This window comes from Chroicocephalus ridibundus, chromosome 2 (assembly GCF_963924245.1).
Source record: "Chroicocephalus ridibundus chromosome 2, bChrRid1.1, whole genome shotgun sequence".
NCBI classification, from domain to species: domain Eukaryota; kingdom Metazoa; phylum Chordata; class Aves; order Charadriiformes; family Laridae; genus Chroicocephalus; species Chroicocephalus ridibundus.
The window spans coordinates 99,382,916-99,398,378 of record NC_086285.1 but is presented as its reverse complement, the minus strand read 5'-3'; the positions used below and the strand labels follow the sequence as shown (position 1 = coordinate 99,398,378).

Sequence of the window (15,463 nt, the reverse complement as noted above, 5' to 3'; positions counted from 1 at the left end):
CTCCTTGGTCATGGTGTGGTTACTAGAGGCTGTAGGTGGGCTGTGTTTTGGTGGGGAGAATCCATATGCTGCACAGTGTGGGCTGTGTTTGGGAGCAGCAGCCGGCCGTGTGCCGCGCCGCGTCCTGCGCGATGTACCGTGCTGTGCCTCCAGAAGGGCTGCGGGGGCTCAGCCCCAAACCCCACCGCCGTTGGCAGCCAGCCCTGCCATAAGGAAAGCTGGGGGGGCGTTTAAAAGGACTTTTCACAGTTGGGTTGCCCGCTGAGGGTTTCTGGACCTGGGTGTATGGGATAGCCTGGGGCAGTTTTTTGTGGTGGTTTTTTGTGTTTTTTTTTTTTTTTTTTACTTATTTAGGGTGGGTTTGGGGGCACTTTTCAGGGAGGTTATTCAGAGGCGTGGCCTAACAGCTGGATTAGGGAATTTGTTCAGGGGTGCGGCCAAACAGCTGGATTATGGTGCCCCTCTAGTTCCGGTGGCACTCTGAAGGTTTAATTGCTGAAAAACCTGATGAAGGCGGAGAACTTAACTCTGTCCCATTGCCCACATAATTTCATTTCTCCTGGTGCTGCCCTCCCCGGGGGCGGGGCTTCCTGTTCTGACCACGCCCCACTATAAGCCACGCCCCCCGATGCCTTCTCCCCGCCCTCCCCCGGCGTAGCCTCGCTCTGGCCGCTGGCGCCGCCCCTCCCGCTGTGCTCGCCGGGAGAAGATGGCGGCGGCGGGGCTGGGTCCGGGTCGGAAGCAGGTGCGGCAGGAGGAGCTGCGGCGCCTCATGCGGGAGAAGCAGCGCCAGAACGCGGGAAAGAAGCGGATCGATTCGCCCTTCGCCAAATATCCTCGGCAGCGGGGGCTTCCCGGCCCTCCCCTCAGGGGCAGGCCCGGTGGGGCGGGGGTGGGGCGGCGGTGGCGGGGCGGTGAGGTGAGGGACGGGGAGTCCGCGCCGCAGCCCCCTGCTTCCCTTAACGGCGTCCGCCACGTACAACAGCCTGGGGCACCTGAGCTGCACGCTGTGCAACGCGCCGGTGAAGAGCGAGCTGCTGTGGCAGACCCACGTCCTGGGCAAGCAGCACCGTGAGGTGAGCGGCCGTCGGCTTCCCGCCCCGGCGGGCCGGGGGACGGTGCCGGCGCTACGGGGGCCCTGGCTGCCCCTTGGCTGGGGGTAGGGGGTGTCAGCTGGACTCAGCGGGGCTCTGGCGGGGCTCGTGTTTTGAGGGGTAACCGGGCAGCAGGTGAGGAGGGGGGAGGACGGAGCGGGGTGTGTGCTGCTTTCTGAGGTGTGTGCTAGTAGATAACAGCTCAGCATCTGCCAGGAGAGAGTAGCGTAAAAACAAGCCTGATTGGTTTTGTTTTCTTAAAACCGATGTACCTATTGAAAGGCCAGCACTTGACAGAATCGTCCTGCGTCTTTCAAGGGTCGCACTCTTAAGATCCTGGAGTCATAGAATGGTTTGGGTTGGAAGGGACCTTAAAGGTCATCTAGTTCCAACCCCCCTGCCATGGGCAGGGACACCTCCCACTAGACCAGGCTGCTCAAAGCCCCATCCAGCCTGGCCTTGAACACCTCCAGGGATGGGGCATCCACAGCTTCTCTGGGCAACCTGTTCCAGTGCCTCACCACCCTCATAGTGAAAAATTTCTTCCTGATATCCAATTTAAATCTCCCCTCTTTCAGTTTAAAACTGTTAACCCTTTAACCCTTGTCCTATCGCTACATGCCCTTGTAAAAGGTCCCTCTCCAGCTTTATTGTAGGCCCCCTTCAGATACTGAAAGCTGTTCCTATGTTAGCGACAGTTTTTAACTGTCACTTTTCTGCAGCTTGGACTTGGAAACCCTCCTTGGGATTGCTTTGTTACCTGTATCTTATCAACTGACAGCTTACAGTTAGGAAAATATGCTTTTTTTTCTTTATAATTTAGCAGTAAAGATAAATAATATGTAAAACAGTTTTATGGAGCGTGTAACTAGGAGGCAACCTGAAATCTGACTTTCTTTTTTTTTATCTTTTTAAATTCCGCTGCTGCCGCTTAGCAGAAACTGAGAGATGGCATTTAATTTTACAAGTACTGAGGAAAAGACCAAAAGAACTGAGGGGTTCCTAGTTCGTTGCGTGCACTCTGAGTAGATCATAGTGGCAAGGCACAGTAACGTGTCTTTAACACTACTGCCGTGTTTTAATTTTGAAACACTTAATATTCCAGGACCTTAGGATGAGCCCAGCCTTCCTGCTCTTTCCCCCAGTGTTTTACTGCTGTAAATGTTACTGATCTTAGCCTTTCCTTTCTCACTGGTGCGGCCTTGTGCAAGTGTCAGTTCCTCTGCCCCTATGCCACATCATTCACGAGGCTGACGGAAACATTGGTCTTGGTTTCTGCATCTGTGATGTCTACTTCAGTGATCTTGTTCTAGAAAGATACTAGCTCGCTTCAGTAAACTGTTCTAGAAGCTCTGTGTTTTAAGCCGCAATCTAGAAGTTTCTGCTAGGAAGGTTTCCTGAATTTTGTACTTCTTTACAGAGAGTTGCAGAATTAAAAGGCACTAAGCAGACAGCATCAGGTTCAGCTGCTACCACATCATCTCATCCTGTCAAGAGAAAAACTGTTGACACAGAAAATACAGAGTTAAAGAGAGTAAAAGGTAAGGATAGAAAAATATTTATCAGGCACTTGCCAGAATCTAGCCATTTTACATCTTGAATGTTTTTGGTTTGTTTTATTTCCTGTGGAAGTGAGCGTGGATAAACAAGACTTTTGAGTGAATGTCAGCTTGTTGCTGCTGAAAAGGGAAAAAGTCTGTCTTACTCTTTCTCTCTGAGTTCACTGATCAGGAGAAAACTGCACTTCTGGTAGTTACCTAGTTTTCTTCTGGGTTACTGGGTTAAATTATGTCAAGGAGCTGTGGGCTGGGTCCAAACAGAACCAGAAGCAGTGTAAGTTAAACACTTCACTTGCCCTGAAGTTGTGCTATTCCTTGTCAGTGGGATTAAGCCACTGGTTTACCTCAAACCGTGCATGAAAGTTCATGCTAAAGAAAAGATAGGGTTTTTTTTCCCTTGGTGCTACTGAATATGTCAACATATTAAATATATGAAAGTGTGCATGTGTGAACTTGCTGCTGTAGTAGGAGTGTGTTAGAGGGATGTATCTTTTAAAAGCACGGACTTTAAGAAGTGATTCTTGCCTGTTATACAGGTACAGACGAAAAGCCACATACGTCTACATCTGGGTAAGTAGATCTTATCACGTATGAGTTTTTTGTACTACCTGCTGCATTCTCACCCTGTTCTTACTTATCTCTTCCTCCTAGCCAAGGGCAAAGATTCAGAGAATCAGTAGATCCCTGCTTCTGCTCATTTTCTAATGTGTGTCTATATTCCTGAACATGGCAGCATCGTTCTCAGTGCAGATGAGAAAAATCATGGTATTAACTCTAGGGTCTCTGACAAAACAGGAATTCTTTTACTGTCACTATCAGACTTTTAAGGATTAATATGTGGTGGTATTATGCAGTTTGCTAGAATGAAAATAACTAGATCATGGCATGCACTCTAATGCTAGCATACTGCAGAAGAGATGGTAGTATGAAATTTAAAACTCTCACAAATATAGGAGTGCATTTGACTTCAAGGGATTGGGTTAAGCATCTTACTGCCACTAAAGATTTCTGATGGCATTTGTACATCTTTCTGGGATTGGTAGTTGTCATGCGAGGCCTGCAGGTCTCCCGTACACTTCTTCACAGAATAAATTATTATTATCTTGCATAGATGTTACATGCTGCTATCTTGACACTAGAAGACGCTTACCTTGTAGAAATTTTGAGTGTGCGTGCAAAATTGAGAGGTTGAGAGGTTTGTTCATTATTAAACTGATCAGTGTGATTATTTTAAAATATAACCTGGAAAAATGTCTCCCTTGGAGGCCTGCAGCTATTCTGGGTGTTCTCAATTGCTGAGCCTGTGTGGCTCTTCTAAGCTGCAGTTCTGAGCAGCAGTAGATACCCAAAATAAGCAGTTGTGTGATACGTCAAGGTTATCAAGGTTTATGTGGCATCAGTATGACCGCTGAACTATGAATTCGTATTCGAACTTTGTATGTAATGTGTTCACAGCGGGTATACTGATCCGATTAGCTTTGAGTGAGGAAATAGAATTACCTGAGCTGCCATTCCTCCAAATGCACTTTGTCATGGGATGTTTTTATTAATGTTTCTGATCTTGAATATTCAAATACAAAAATGGAACTGAAGTGTGATCTGAAATGTGTTTTCAGAATTAACCTGAGCATTTCTGGGGAACTTCAAACAAAAGCAATGAATATGTGCTGCCTTCAGACGGTGGTTACATTGGTAGTCATGCAGTTTAGGGTATTGCACAATATCTAAAAGATCATATTCCTCACAAATTGAATAGGCTTCAGATGCTAGACTTTAAATTATTTTTGTGAAGTTATAGTTATATTTATATAACTATAACTATAGTTATGTTGTGTGTTCTTTACTAGGCTACCAGCAGATTTTTTTGATGAAACAAAGCAAGATACTGCAAATGAACAGCTTTCAAAGCGTCCAGGTCCCAGTTTATTGTCAGGAAATTACGATGATGATGATGATGAAGAGGAAGAAGAGGAAGAACAAGAGGAATCAAACAAATCTTCTGTTACGCCTAAAACTGAAATTCCACCTCCAACTCAAGAAGTAATAGCTAATTCTCTGCCTGCAGGTAATGCTGACTGAAATAGGAAGTGATTCAGCAAGGAGAAGCTGTGTTTTAACTGATGATGGAAGGGTTTTCATTTATTTTTCTAATTATTCCTGCTAGCTGGTTAGGGTGTGTAATACTGGAAGTAGAGAAAGGAGATTCTTTGCTGGTTTGTTATTGTGTAGTGTTTTCTAAATATGCTTGTTGATTTTATGTTCTAATTGTTTGAGGCTGTCAAGTGAAATAATGTCTGGCTGTTCTTCCCTTGGTTCAGTAAGGTATTAATTGAAATTCCTGTCTAGTCAGAATTTTATAAAGAAGCTTGAACAGTTGTTCTTTTTGCTCATAGGCTTGTGTTCTTTCTTATAGACTTCTTTGACAGCAAAACTACAGCTGCTCCTATAGTTTCCCATTCAGGATCCATACAGAAAGCAGAGATACAAGAGAAGATAGTGGAAAGGTAGGCAGTCAAATATTGATAAATTTGGGAATCGTAAATAAATATTATCTTTTCAGGAAATACAAACTGTGATCACTTAGAAATCTGTCATATTTTTAACTTGTATTCAGAATAGTTTGTATATATGTCAGCCTCTAGCACTATTTCAGACAGGTATTTCGCACCCTGGGGACAGGATAAGAGATGGAGCAATGCCATACAGCGTCTGTTAGACATCTCTATTTGCAAATAATTTTAACACAGGATACTGTTGAAGCTTAGTGTCAATCACTGCTTTTAGCTGTTTAAAGAAAACCATTTGCTTGTTCTCTAGTAATGGTTCATCTCACTCGGGCACTTTTTTAGACAGTTGTTTAGGCTTTCAAAAGTAGAGACTGTGCTGTTAAAATGTTAGAGTGCTTGGCACTCTGGAAAGAATAGTTTAAGAAGCCTAAGCTCTTGTTTTGACAGTGAGGTTTAAACCCGCCCGTGCAGTTCTTGTAAGTTAGATAAGACCAAACTAAAGAAGCAAGTTTTGATGGTTGTAGGTAAAACTTGGGGAATAAAAAAACGTGTTTAATTTCTAGCTCCTTTTATAAAAGTTCTATTCTTGACTATTTTAAACTCTACAATAAAGCAGGTCGTAAAGTGTTAACTCAGGATAATAGTAATCAAACATTTCAGGAAAGAAAACACTGCTGAAGCTTTGCCAGAAGGTTTCTTTGATGATCCTGAAGTGGATGCAAAAGTAAGTGATCTGCTCTTTTTATGCTGCTGGATTTATTTCTGCCAGTTGTAATGATTTTCTGAGTAGTAAGAATGCTTTTTCAGGTAATTAGTCATACCAGAGTATAAGGAAATGACTGAACTATTTAATTCTGTATTAATTAGAAGACATGAAAAGGGACAGAAGCGGGCAGGAAGAGCTTGTTAAATCATGGCTCAGAATGTATTTTTGATTATGGTTCCTTTGTGGCTGTTAGAGAAAACCTAAGAAATGTTATTTGTTGGTTAAAATGCTGGACTCAGATTTGGACAATCTAACTGTTACTTTTATTTCATCATCCCAGGAAAAGCATTTCACCTAATTTGTAGGTCCCATTCTGCTTTGTATTCGAGGATATAAAAATAGTTCTCTTATGTCCTTTGAGAGATCCTGTTGAAAAGTGTTAAGAGTTACTATGTGACTCGTACTATACACGCTCTTTGAATGAAAATAGCTAGATTATGGCATACACTGCAATCTCTAGTACTGGCATGCTACAACAGTGAACTTGGTCTTCAGCCTTCTTGTCTTTTACCACTGTGGGGTTTTTTGATGCTCAGAAAAGAAATATGGGCATTCAGTGTGTTTCTCAAAAAAACCCCACAACTAAAAATCTTGAATTTCGATCAAAATAATTCGTACTTCCTTCAACTTGCACAGTACCAAATGATGACCCAAACAAACACTGATATTTGAAATATAAACCTTTTTTTTTTTAATTTACCACAGATTTGATGGCTTTCTTGTTTTCTTTATTGAAATAATGGTGTTGTAGGCTCAAAGTCTTTTTTTTTTTTTTCATTTTGTTTGAGTATATTTTCCTATTGTTCACACCCTAGAAGGCTGCTGGTGTATTTAAATTGGATTATGAGGTTGAGCCATGACTTCTGATTTGGAGACCTTCCAAGTAATGTTGCTTTATGTTCAGTTAATCCCCCTGTCACAATTACAAGCGTAGGCGTCTCTTACTTGCTCTTGTCAACGTTCTTTTGGCACCACTCAGGCCCACATGTTGGCATATGTGAATAGTTTTGAAGAATGACATTTTGAATATTGAAATACGTAGCTGGAAAAGCCACGCTTTTCTTTTTTTTTTCTTCATATTACCACGTGTTAAATTTTTCAAATACTTAGTTTCACCATGAGTTGAGAAGCTTGTGCAAAGCAGGAATGCCTAGCAGGCAAAGGAGAATCTGCTTATATCTGCGAGGACACTGGTTAGTGATCTTTGTTCTGGTTGTCACCTCACTTGATAAAATTTACAAGTGGATACGTGTTCCAGTAAGCTCTTCCTTGAATCGTTTGCAGATGCTCTTCTTTTTAAGGAGCCCTTTCTAAGTTTAGTTAATATGCAGGGGAAGGAGAATATTTGTGTCCTTGCTTATATTGAGATGGCTGCAGTGATTCTGTGTTGGAATCATACACAAACTAATTATTTTCAGAATTAACAGCGAGCCTTTGGAAGGGAGATTGTGGGCTTGAAAAATGTTGGTTCTTTACATCAGGAATTTATAAAGCATATAAATTCTGGATTAGATAAATATCTCAAGGAAAAATAATGTCTTTAGTGTTTAAATTTATTGTAAGAAATACAAATAATTATGAATTACAAAAGACAACCACAATGCATAATAACACAGTACATACACATATGATAGAAATAATCACAGAACAGAAAAATGAAATGATGACTATTACTTCCCAGTACGTAGTTTGCTTGGAAGCTTCTAATTTATTCTATAAACTTAATTCATACTACTGGATTTTGTATAATCATTCAGGAACAAAACGTACCAAACTGTTGTCTTTACCATGGTGATGACTGATGTGTTACCGAAAGAGAGGAATGAATAAAGGAAAAATAAAACTAATGCAAAAAGATGGTGTCATGAATTACTCTGTTCAAATTGCTTAGTTCTCCTAGCTACATAATTTCCAGCCAGGCATAATCTGTCATCTGACATATGGTATATGCCACATCTTCCAGTCTTGAATTGTGGAAGTTTTGGTTACACATGTAGATTATCTTGTTTATTTGCTTGTGTTAAAAACACAATCTGGTTCTGATTTACCTTAGTTGTAGATCTTAAACTCATTCTTACAGCTACTACTTTTTCAGTCTCGTCTTAGTAATTAATGCAGTCTACCACAGAAGAAAAAGCTTTGCGTGTCGTTAAAATTGGTACGTAGCTGTACTATTTCTTCTGTTAGCCAACAAAATTAGACTAGATTTGAAATATAGTCAGACTATCTAATACCAGTCAGACTAGTGACTGAATCACTTGATACTTTATGTTATGCCAAAGGCAAATAATTCACTGCTTTTTGGCTTGTGAGATAGCTACTATATACGATTGAACAGGCAGCTTACAGAAGCATTTAAAAGTTATCAGCTGACATAGTGAAATTACAGACCATCAAGTTAACAGACTTAGTCACTTTTTTTAATCCAAACATTCCACACCATCCATTCTTAGTCAGTTATTCTTTAATGACACAGTCAAGGGTGTTGCTTTAATCCAGGAGTAGAGTCCGGTTTTTTTCCTCTAAAACCATTGTGCAGTTGCACTCCCTTATTCATATACATTGCTTAAACTGAAATGTGTTGACCAGACTTTTCTGAGAACAAAACATAATTTATCTTATTTCTCCAGCTGTTTTACAAAAGAGTCACTAGACATAAATTGTTAATAAGCCTGTTTTCTCATGTTCCTTAGGTGCGAAAAGTTGATGCTCCAAAGGATCAGATGGACAAAGAATGGGATGAATTTCAAAAGGCAATGCGACAGGTCAACACAGTAAGTAATGGAATCTATTTTTATTGATTCTAAATACTATACACAATAAGGAAAACAACAGTTCCATGCAGCTCTGCAGAACGACTGACATCTGCATTTGTCAGCTGTTTGTTGCAATGCAGTGTGTGGTTAAACGCACTTTATAAATGAGCAAAGGGTTCCTTATATTTTCCACTTAAGGGAAATTAAATTGAAAAAACATGTGATCAGTATCCGGTCATCAATATATATCTAGTTACATTTGTTAAATTGCCTTTAAATAAGGTAGCGTATACCTCAGATCAGCGTCCTGTATCCAAACAGGACGTAATTGTGGGCTCTTCTTTAGATGAGATGTATTCATATTTTAACCTTGAACAAACCAGAACAAAACACCACCCATTTGTCTGTCTTTTTCAAAAAGAATCTATGAAGTGTGGGTAACCTGGGTTTTATGGTTAATTTAAATGTACTGGAAAGGAACCCCAAAATTTGGGAAAGTGACAAAAGATTTTGCGTGTGAGAGATGTAAGTTGGCCATAATTTTTCTGTTCTTCCATTTTTTACTGTTTAGCGTTGCTCGGAAAGTCTTCCCGGAACAGGTTTCTTTCTGCCCTTTTGTACAACATAAAACTGTCACTAAAGATACCTGGTGTTCTCAATCTTCCTCTAGAGTATTTGCTATTTTTTTTTTTATTATTTTTAATTGTAAATAATTGCTCATATGTCAACTGCCAAGAAGAGTGGTGCAAAAAAATTTATCGTTGCTCATTTTAAAGTGGTCAGCGCTATAAACAGAGCGAATGTTCATACAAAAGCAGTGGTGGATACATTTTGCTAGCATTAGCCATTCAGATAATTCTTCAGCTTAGAAGGAATCTTCTCAGTTATGCGTGGACCATTGATTGCATAGCATCTCCCAGACATTCAGATTTGAGAAAGTATATGCTGAAAAAAATAACAGGTTAGAAACACTTCGGGATCTAGCGTGAATATTTAACCAATACTTTCAATAAGCTTGTGTAATGAAGTCCCAAGCATTGGGATATAGCTCCTATTTCAGCCTCAGACTTTGGATGCGCGGAGTTTCTTTATGCCCCGTTTCAAATAGTAGTGTATTGAAAAATTCAAAAGGTTAATCCCAGAGCAGCCAAACTACTTTTCATTTTTAGTTTTAAGAAAAAACCAAAACATTTCAATTTCAAATTAAACCAGATCAGTTTTTTCTGTATCTGCCTCCAGAGTCTTTTGTGAAGGTGGGAGTATACGCATAGGAGATTGACATTCACTTGAGGTAGAGGGGAGGAAGGGGAAGACACAGACATCAAAAAGGAACAACAGTGGAATTCAGGATGAAGGTGAATTTTCTTAGCGCTTTTCTGGTTTAGATTTCAGAAGCAATAGTGGCAGAAGAGGATGAGGAGGGACGACTAGATCGTCAGATTGGAGAAATTGACGAGCAGATGTAAGTAGATCAATTTTTCCTCAAACTTTCTGTTCTCCAGCAGTAATCGATCGCTATTTGACTAGAGTGATAAAAACATTTTCAATTTTAATTTTCTGTGATAGTACCTTTCACGAATCACCTAAACATTTGAAGGAGAAAGACCGACTCCCTCAGATTGCAGAATGATACCTAATAAAAACATGAATTTTGGTCCAAAGTTATGTAATTATTTGCAAAGAGAGAATGCACTAGAATCACTGAAAATACAGCAAGCAGGCATGGGCAAAATAAAGCAATAGAAGGCAGATTCTTTGAACAAACTGTCCCTGTTGGATATTCTGCACTGCAGTTAAAATTTTGATAATGAGGTTTGTGTTTTGACCATCCATTTGTTGGACTGAAAATGCCCTGTTCTGTGACTAACTCTCCTTGTTTCTAATAAAAGTTTACTTAAAGGTTTTGTTGAATGATGCACTTCATTACATTCAATGTAATGGGTTTTTTTGTTTTGTTTTTTTGATGTGGTAGGTGTAGCGGTTGGATAAGCATTAGTTTAAACTCCTAAGTAACCTGAAATACAGCTTAGTGGAACAGATCGTTAGCATTATCATGTAGCTTAACGCGTTGATTAACAATTATTATGACAATGGTAGCAATCGAAAAGAAAAAGATGAATTCTGATTTTAATGAACCTTGCAACAAAAAGAAGACACTAAAAATTAAAGGAACACTTAAGCCATCTGGCCGGATTGACATGCTGCAGATAGTGAGCATATAGTAGCAATAGCATTGGGTTCAAACTGACTTTGACAGTACAGGAGTGTCTTAACAATGTTCATGTAATTCTGGAGAGGGCTTGAGCTAAACCTGGCTGTCTGTTTGCATTCATTTTTAACGGTAGTTTAGGATGCTATAGTACGTAGAACCAATTTCGGGAATTTGTAGAGAATTTCAGGTTTGTTACCATAATTATTTTTCCCCCAAATAGAAGTTCCAAATAGATTTTTAAAGACTGTTTTTGTAGCTTTGACTTCTCTGAGTGCATTTAAATGCAGCCATTTTAAGTTAAATTAAAAATCAAATTAATTGCAGTTACATTCATGTTTTCCTTAGCCTTCAAATCTTCAGCTGTGACTGCATGTGAGTAATCGTATTGCAGATATGCAAGGAGAAACGGATGCAGATAATAATCTTTCCTTGTTGACCCTTCATAGCAAATAGGAATGAAAGAAGCAAGGATGTATTTAAGTCAAGCTGATACTACTTGGCATTTTCAACAACATATCCTGCTAAAACGGCAAGTTATAAAACATTTTTCAAGGACAGAACTTTTTAAGTAAATGGAAAACTGAAACTCGTGGATTGTGTTTACTTGAAAAGTTCTGTTGTAGCACACAGTAAGCAGATAAAGGATCTGAACGCTTGTGCTGCTTTTTTATTTTCAGAGATGCCACCACTAAGTTATAAAAATTGATAGCCAGTTGATATCTCACCTTTCTAACATAAATGAAAACCATAAGCGGAGCAAAGAATAGTGTCTCTTCCTGTGTGGAAGCGGATGTTGGTTTGCGGTGGTATTGCAGTTGTTAAAATATTTGGATTAGATCTCCTTGCTAGAGAACCCACCACATCTCTCCTCTCCTCTGGTCAGTTTCCACGTGATTAATACAGAGAAGGTGCACTAGCATATCGGAGCTTTGTTTATCCAAAGGTGGGGAATTAAAATCCAGCACTGCAGAAAATCCAATTAATGTGCAAAGCATTAATAGGTGGTTTGCTTTTCAACAGTGAATGCTATCGCCGTGTTGAGATTTTGCGTAACCGCCAGGATCTGATGAAGGAGAAGTTAAAGGAAGCCATGAGGTTAAGAGCAATGCAAGAGAAAGAGGATGAGGCTATTGGCAGCGAAGACGAAGAAGAGCTGCAGGATTTGCTGTCTCAAGACTGGCGGGTGAAGGGGACCTTGTTGTAGCGTTTCCACAACATGGTTGATATTCTCTTTATCTGTGATGTTACTTCCATGGTTAGAAGTGAGAGGCTTTTGTTAAATATTTATTTAAAGAGGATCGAGAGATGGTAAAGAGCCAAATGTATTAAAAGAAGAATCTTTGTAGACCTACAATGGTGTATCACTTGCTGTAAAAACTGTATATTGCAAATGTTTTACAATATTGAATGTACCTTTCATATTAAAATTATTAGTTTCCTACCAGAGGTATTTTAATGATATTAATAAATCACTGAATAATCTCTACAGTTTTGGAAGCATTAGATATATCTGGTAATTTTGAGACTTGGGTCACTGTGTATAGAAGTAAAGGACTTGCAAAAGTGGTAGTGTGTGGAGTTTTCCCAGATTGGGGGCATAGGGAAAGGAAAATATTATGCATTTATGTTATCTTAATATTTGTAAGTGCTTTTCTGTCAGTTGCCCCAGCTCCCAATAAAATGTGTACATTTTTTTCAGGATCCATTATCGTTTCTCTGTCTATGTAAGGACCAAGCTCAGAAATGCGGAGCTATGGCTTCTCCACAGCGTGTGCTCTGTGATGGGCCGTAGGCGGTGCTGAGCGCTTTTCTTTATAGTATCTTGTTTTGCTTAGGGCGGCCGTAGGGTAGCCGTGTAGTCATCTCTTGAACCAGAGGGACGAAAACACAATGGTTACGTATTTGCGTAACTAAATGAAAGGGTGACAAAATGCCAGAGAGGAAGGTACTGCAGTGGAAACTGATGAGGTAAAATCATTTATCTAGCTGTAAACACTGGAAATTTTCTTAAGATATTTTCTTAGGCACAGAGAGCATCTGAAATTGATTCCTGTTCTGGTAAACAAAGATGAAGTAGAATCAGGTACCAACAAACTTGATAAGACTGGGACACAGAAAGCAGAACTACCTTGAGCTTTGGTAAGTGCATCTCTGTTTCTTTTTGTTTTGTTTTTTTTTTAAATGAAGCGTATTTTTTTGCTGTTGCAAATCTTAAAACATTTCAAATTTTCTGAGGACTTTTGAAAAAAATAGGAGAAACGTGTGGTTTAATTTTTAGCAAATAGTAAAGCTGTGAAGGAACAGGTTAACACTCTCTTTTATTATTTTTTAAAGATTCCAGTTTTAAAACAAGCTAGGTTTTAAAGGGAGAAAGCAAGCTTTGTTTTTATGAGAGCACTCCAGATGCTTGCCTCAGAGATGTTTATTAACCAAGCAACAAAGAGGAAAACTAAAGCTAGATGTTTGATTTCCCTGTTTTGCAAGAAAGACTTGATATGGTGGGAGCCCTTTCCTTTCTGTCAGATGCTTTTTTGCCACTCCTGGTTTCCATGATGCTTGGGTTCAGCTCTGGCAAAGTTCAAGCCATGGACCTTAGCCGTTCGGTGCATCTTTTTATTCCTGCTCACATATGCTGGCTTGCAGCCCTTGTTTTTCGGTTGATTCGATAACCGTAAGTTCAAGTAGCTGTTGCTGCTAAAATGTTTGACAAAACACTGCATTCTTACATGAATTAGTACTGTTGTTGAGATAGCAACGTCTGTGACTTAATGCAGAAGCATTCAGAGAGTACTGAAACAAATAATGAATGTTTTGGCAAGTTGGAGAAAACTCAGTTGGGCCAAAACTGAAATAAAATTCCCTTCTATAGTGTGAAATATTTGAGCATCAATGTATAAGGTGCCTGTCACGCTGCAGTGAAAGATCTCTAGATCCATTTTTCCCTCTAAAGAGAACTTCCAGCTGAGAGGGTGATAACAGCATTAACAGATGGACAGTTTTGTTTGAAAACAAAGCAAAAGACGCTCCCCCGGTTTCACTCTTGGAAGAGGTAAGTTTCTAATTGTCCTACTTATTTTTGCCTTTCAATGCCCTCACTCGCCACAGTGTCACAGCCTGTTCACGCTGAAATTTAGAACCACTCTCTGCATTTGGCTTGATCTCAGAGAAACAGACGTGACTAAAGTCGGGTCACGCTGAACGTCAGTATAAAAAGGTTAATCTTGGAGTTTATAACTTACAGGTGTATGTACAAAAGGGAAGTGTAACTTTGATTTTGTACGTGAATCGGCAAATCATGGTTTCAACTGTAGATAAATAGGAAAGGAGCCGAGCAGTAAAACGGTTCGGCGGGTTTGGTTCAGTTGCCCTCCTCTTCAGAGATACCTAGCAGTAAGAAGTCTCTAGAATTGGGTGTTGTACTGCAAAAGGGTTTTTTCTGCTGTTCAAGAGAGTCATTTTTCATTCTGTGAGTTTAGTGCCAGCGGGGAGGGAGTTTGCACACGCAAATCCAAACCAGTGCAGCCCCTTGTTTTAATTACTGTTAGGAACAGGCGGCAGGAATAAACACCAGATCGCTCATCACTCTCTTCATTATCCTCACGTGGCTTCTGTTGGAAGAGGAAAGGTGATGGAGCGGCCAGTGGGCGTCTGATGCTGAGGGAGTAACTGGCAGCATCGCTCCCACTTGGCTGTTGCTTGTTTAAGAGTTGGTGCTTTTTTTCCTTGGAGGAATCTCATAGATCCACAAACGGTGCATACAATTTGGATGCAGCCCATTGCGTACAACTATACGTTTCTTCAGCATTTCAAATAAAGCTTTTCAAGAGCTTTGTGAAGAAGCCAGGAGTGACTTTGCTAGCTGTGGCCTACGTGACCATGGGTGTACGCGTTGCTGTTGTGTCAAGAAAGCAAGAAAACACCCTGCATTTTAGGAAAGTAGCGTGGCTGTAAGGGAGAAAAGGGAATCGCCCCAACCTTACTGAGTAGACAAGCTAATTTATCAAGGTAATGATCTCCTGTGTCTGCCCTCAGTTTTAGAAAACAATTTTATGAACTTTTGAAGAGCTAAGTAAGTGATTAACCAGAGCAAGTAATTGTTTGGTGTTTTTTTTAAATATGCACTTCTTTGATTTTTCTAACATCTTAAGTTTCTCAAATTCTGTATTTTAAAGAATAAAGATTGAAACTAGTCCTAATAATGATCTCTGTCCATAGGCACTATTAAAAACAAAGTTGTAACCTCTAGGACAGTGGAATTGAGACTATTTTAATGCTCTGATCTCCAGGACTTACGGAAAATCAAAGAGTCAGAATGAAGGGGGAAGACTGAGCATCTGTAATCCTGATTTACTGATATAATAATAGAGAGCATGCCCACATTTAAGAACTGCGGAATTCCCTGCTACTACAAAACAGTTGTGATTCCCCAGCTCAGTGATTTTGAAACTCGTAGTAAGTGACTCCCAGGGCCAAAATGTGTGTTTGAAATGGAGTTCCAAGGAGCAGCTCTGCAGGGAGCAGATAACCACAGCTGCTACTGACCGGCTGTTGGTAGTTAACTCTTCTCTG

General features: G+C 40.1%; 2 protein-coding genes across 4 annotated transcripts in view; one reads left to right on the top strand and one right to left on the bottom strand.

Annotated features, from left to right (window-relative positions):
- Positions 1-688: 688 nt before the first annotated feature.
- On the top strand, positions 689-12,595 carry ZNF830 (zinc finger protein 830). The gene is made up of 10 exons (XM_063326294.1): positions 689-831; positions 977-1,076; positions 2,515-2,635; positions 3,190-3,223; positions 4,501-4,718; positions 5,067-5,157; positions 5,821-5,884; positions 8,620-8,700; positions 10,068-10,144; positions 11,915-12,595. Exons 1-10 carry the CDS (start codon positions 710-712, stop codon positions 12,096-12,098), a joined length of 1,092 nt encoding a protein of 363 aa, XP_063182364.1. The 5' UTR covers positions 689-709; the 3' UTR covers positions 12,099-12,595.
- The window catches only part of LOC134511775 (poly(rC)-binding protein 3-like), a 538,190-nt gene continuing 531,440 nt past the window's right edge, over positions 8,714-15,463 (bottom strand). For all 3 annotated transcript variants that reach the window (XM_063326289.1, XM_063326292.1, XM_063326293.1), the window contains one exon: positions 8,714-9,627. In XM_063326289.1, the coding sequence (XP_063182359.1) occupies positions 9,567-9,627 (61 nt within the window). In that variant the 3' untranslated portion in view covers positions 8,714-9,566. The remainder of the gene's footprint in view (positions 9,628-15,463) is intronic.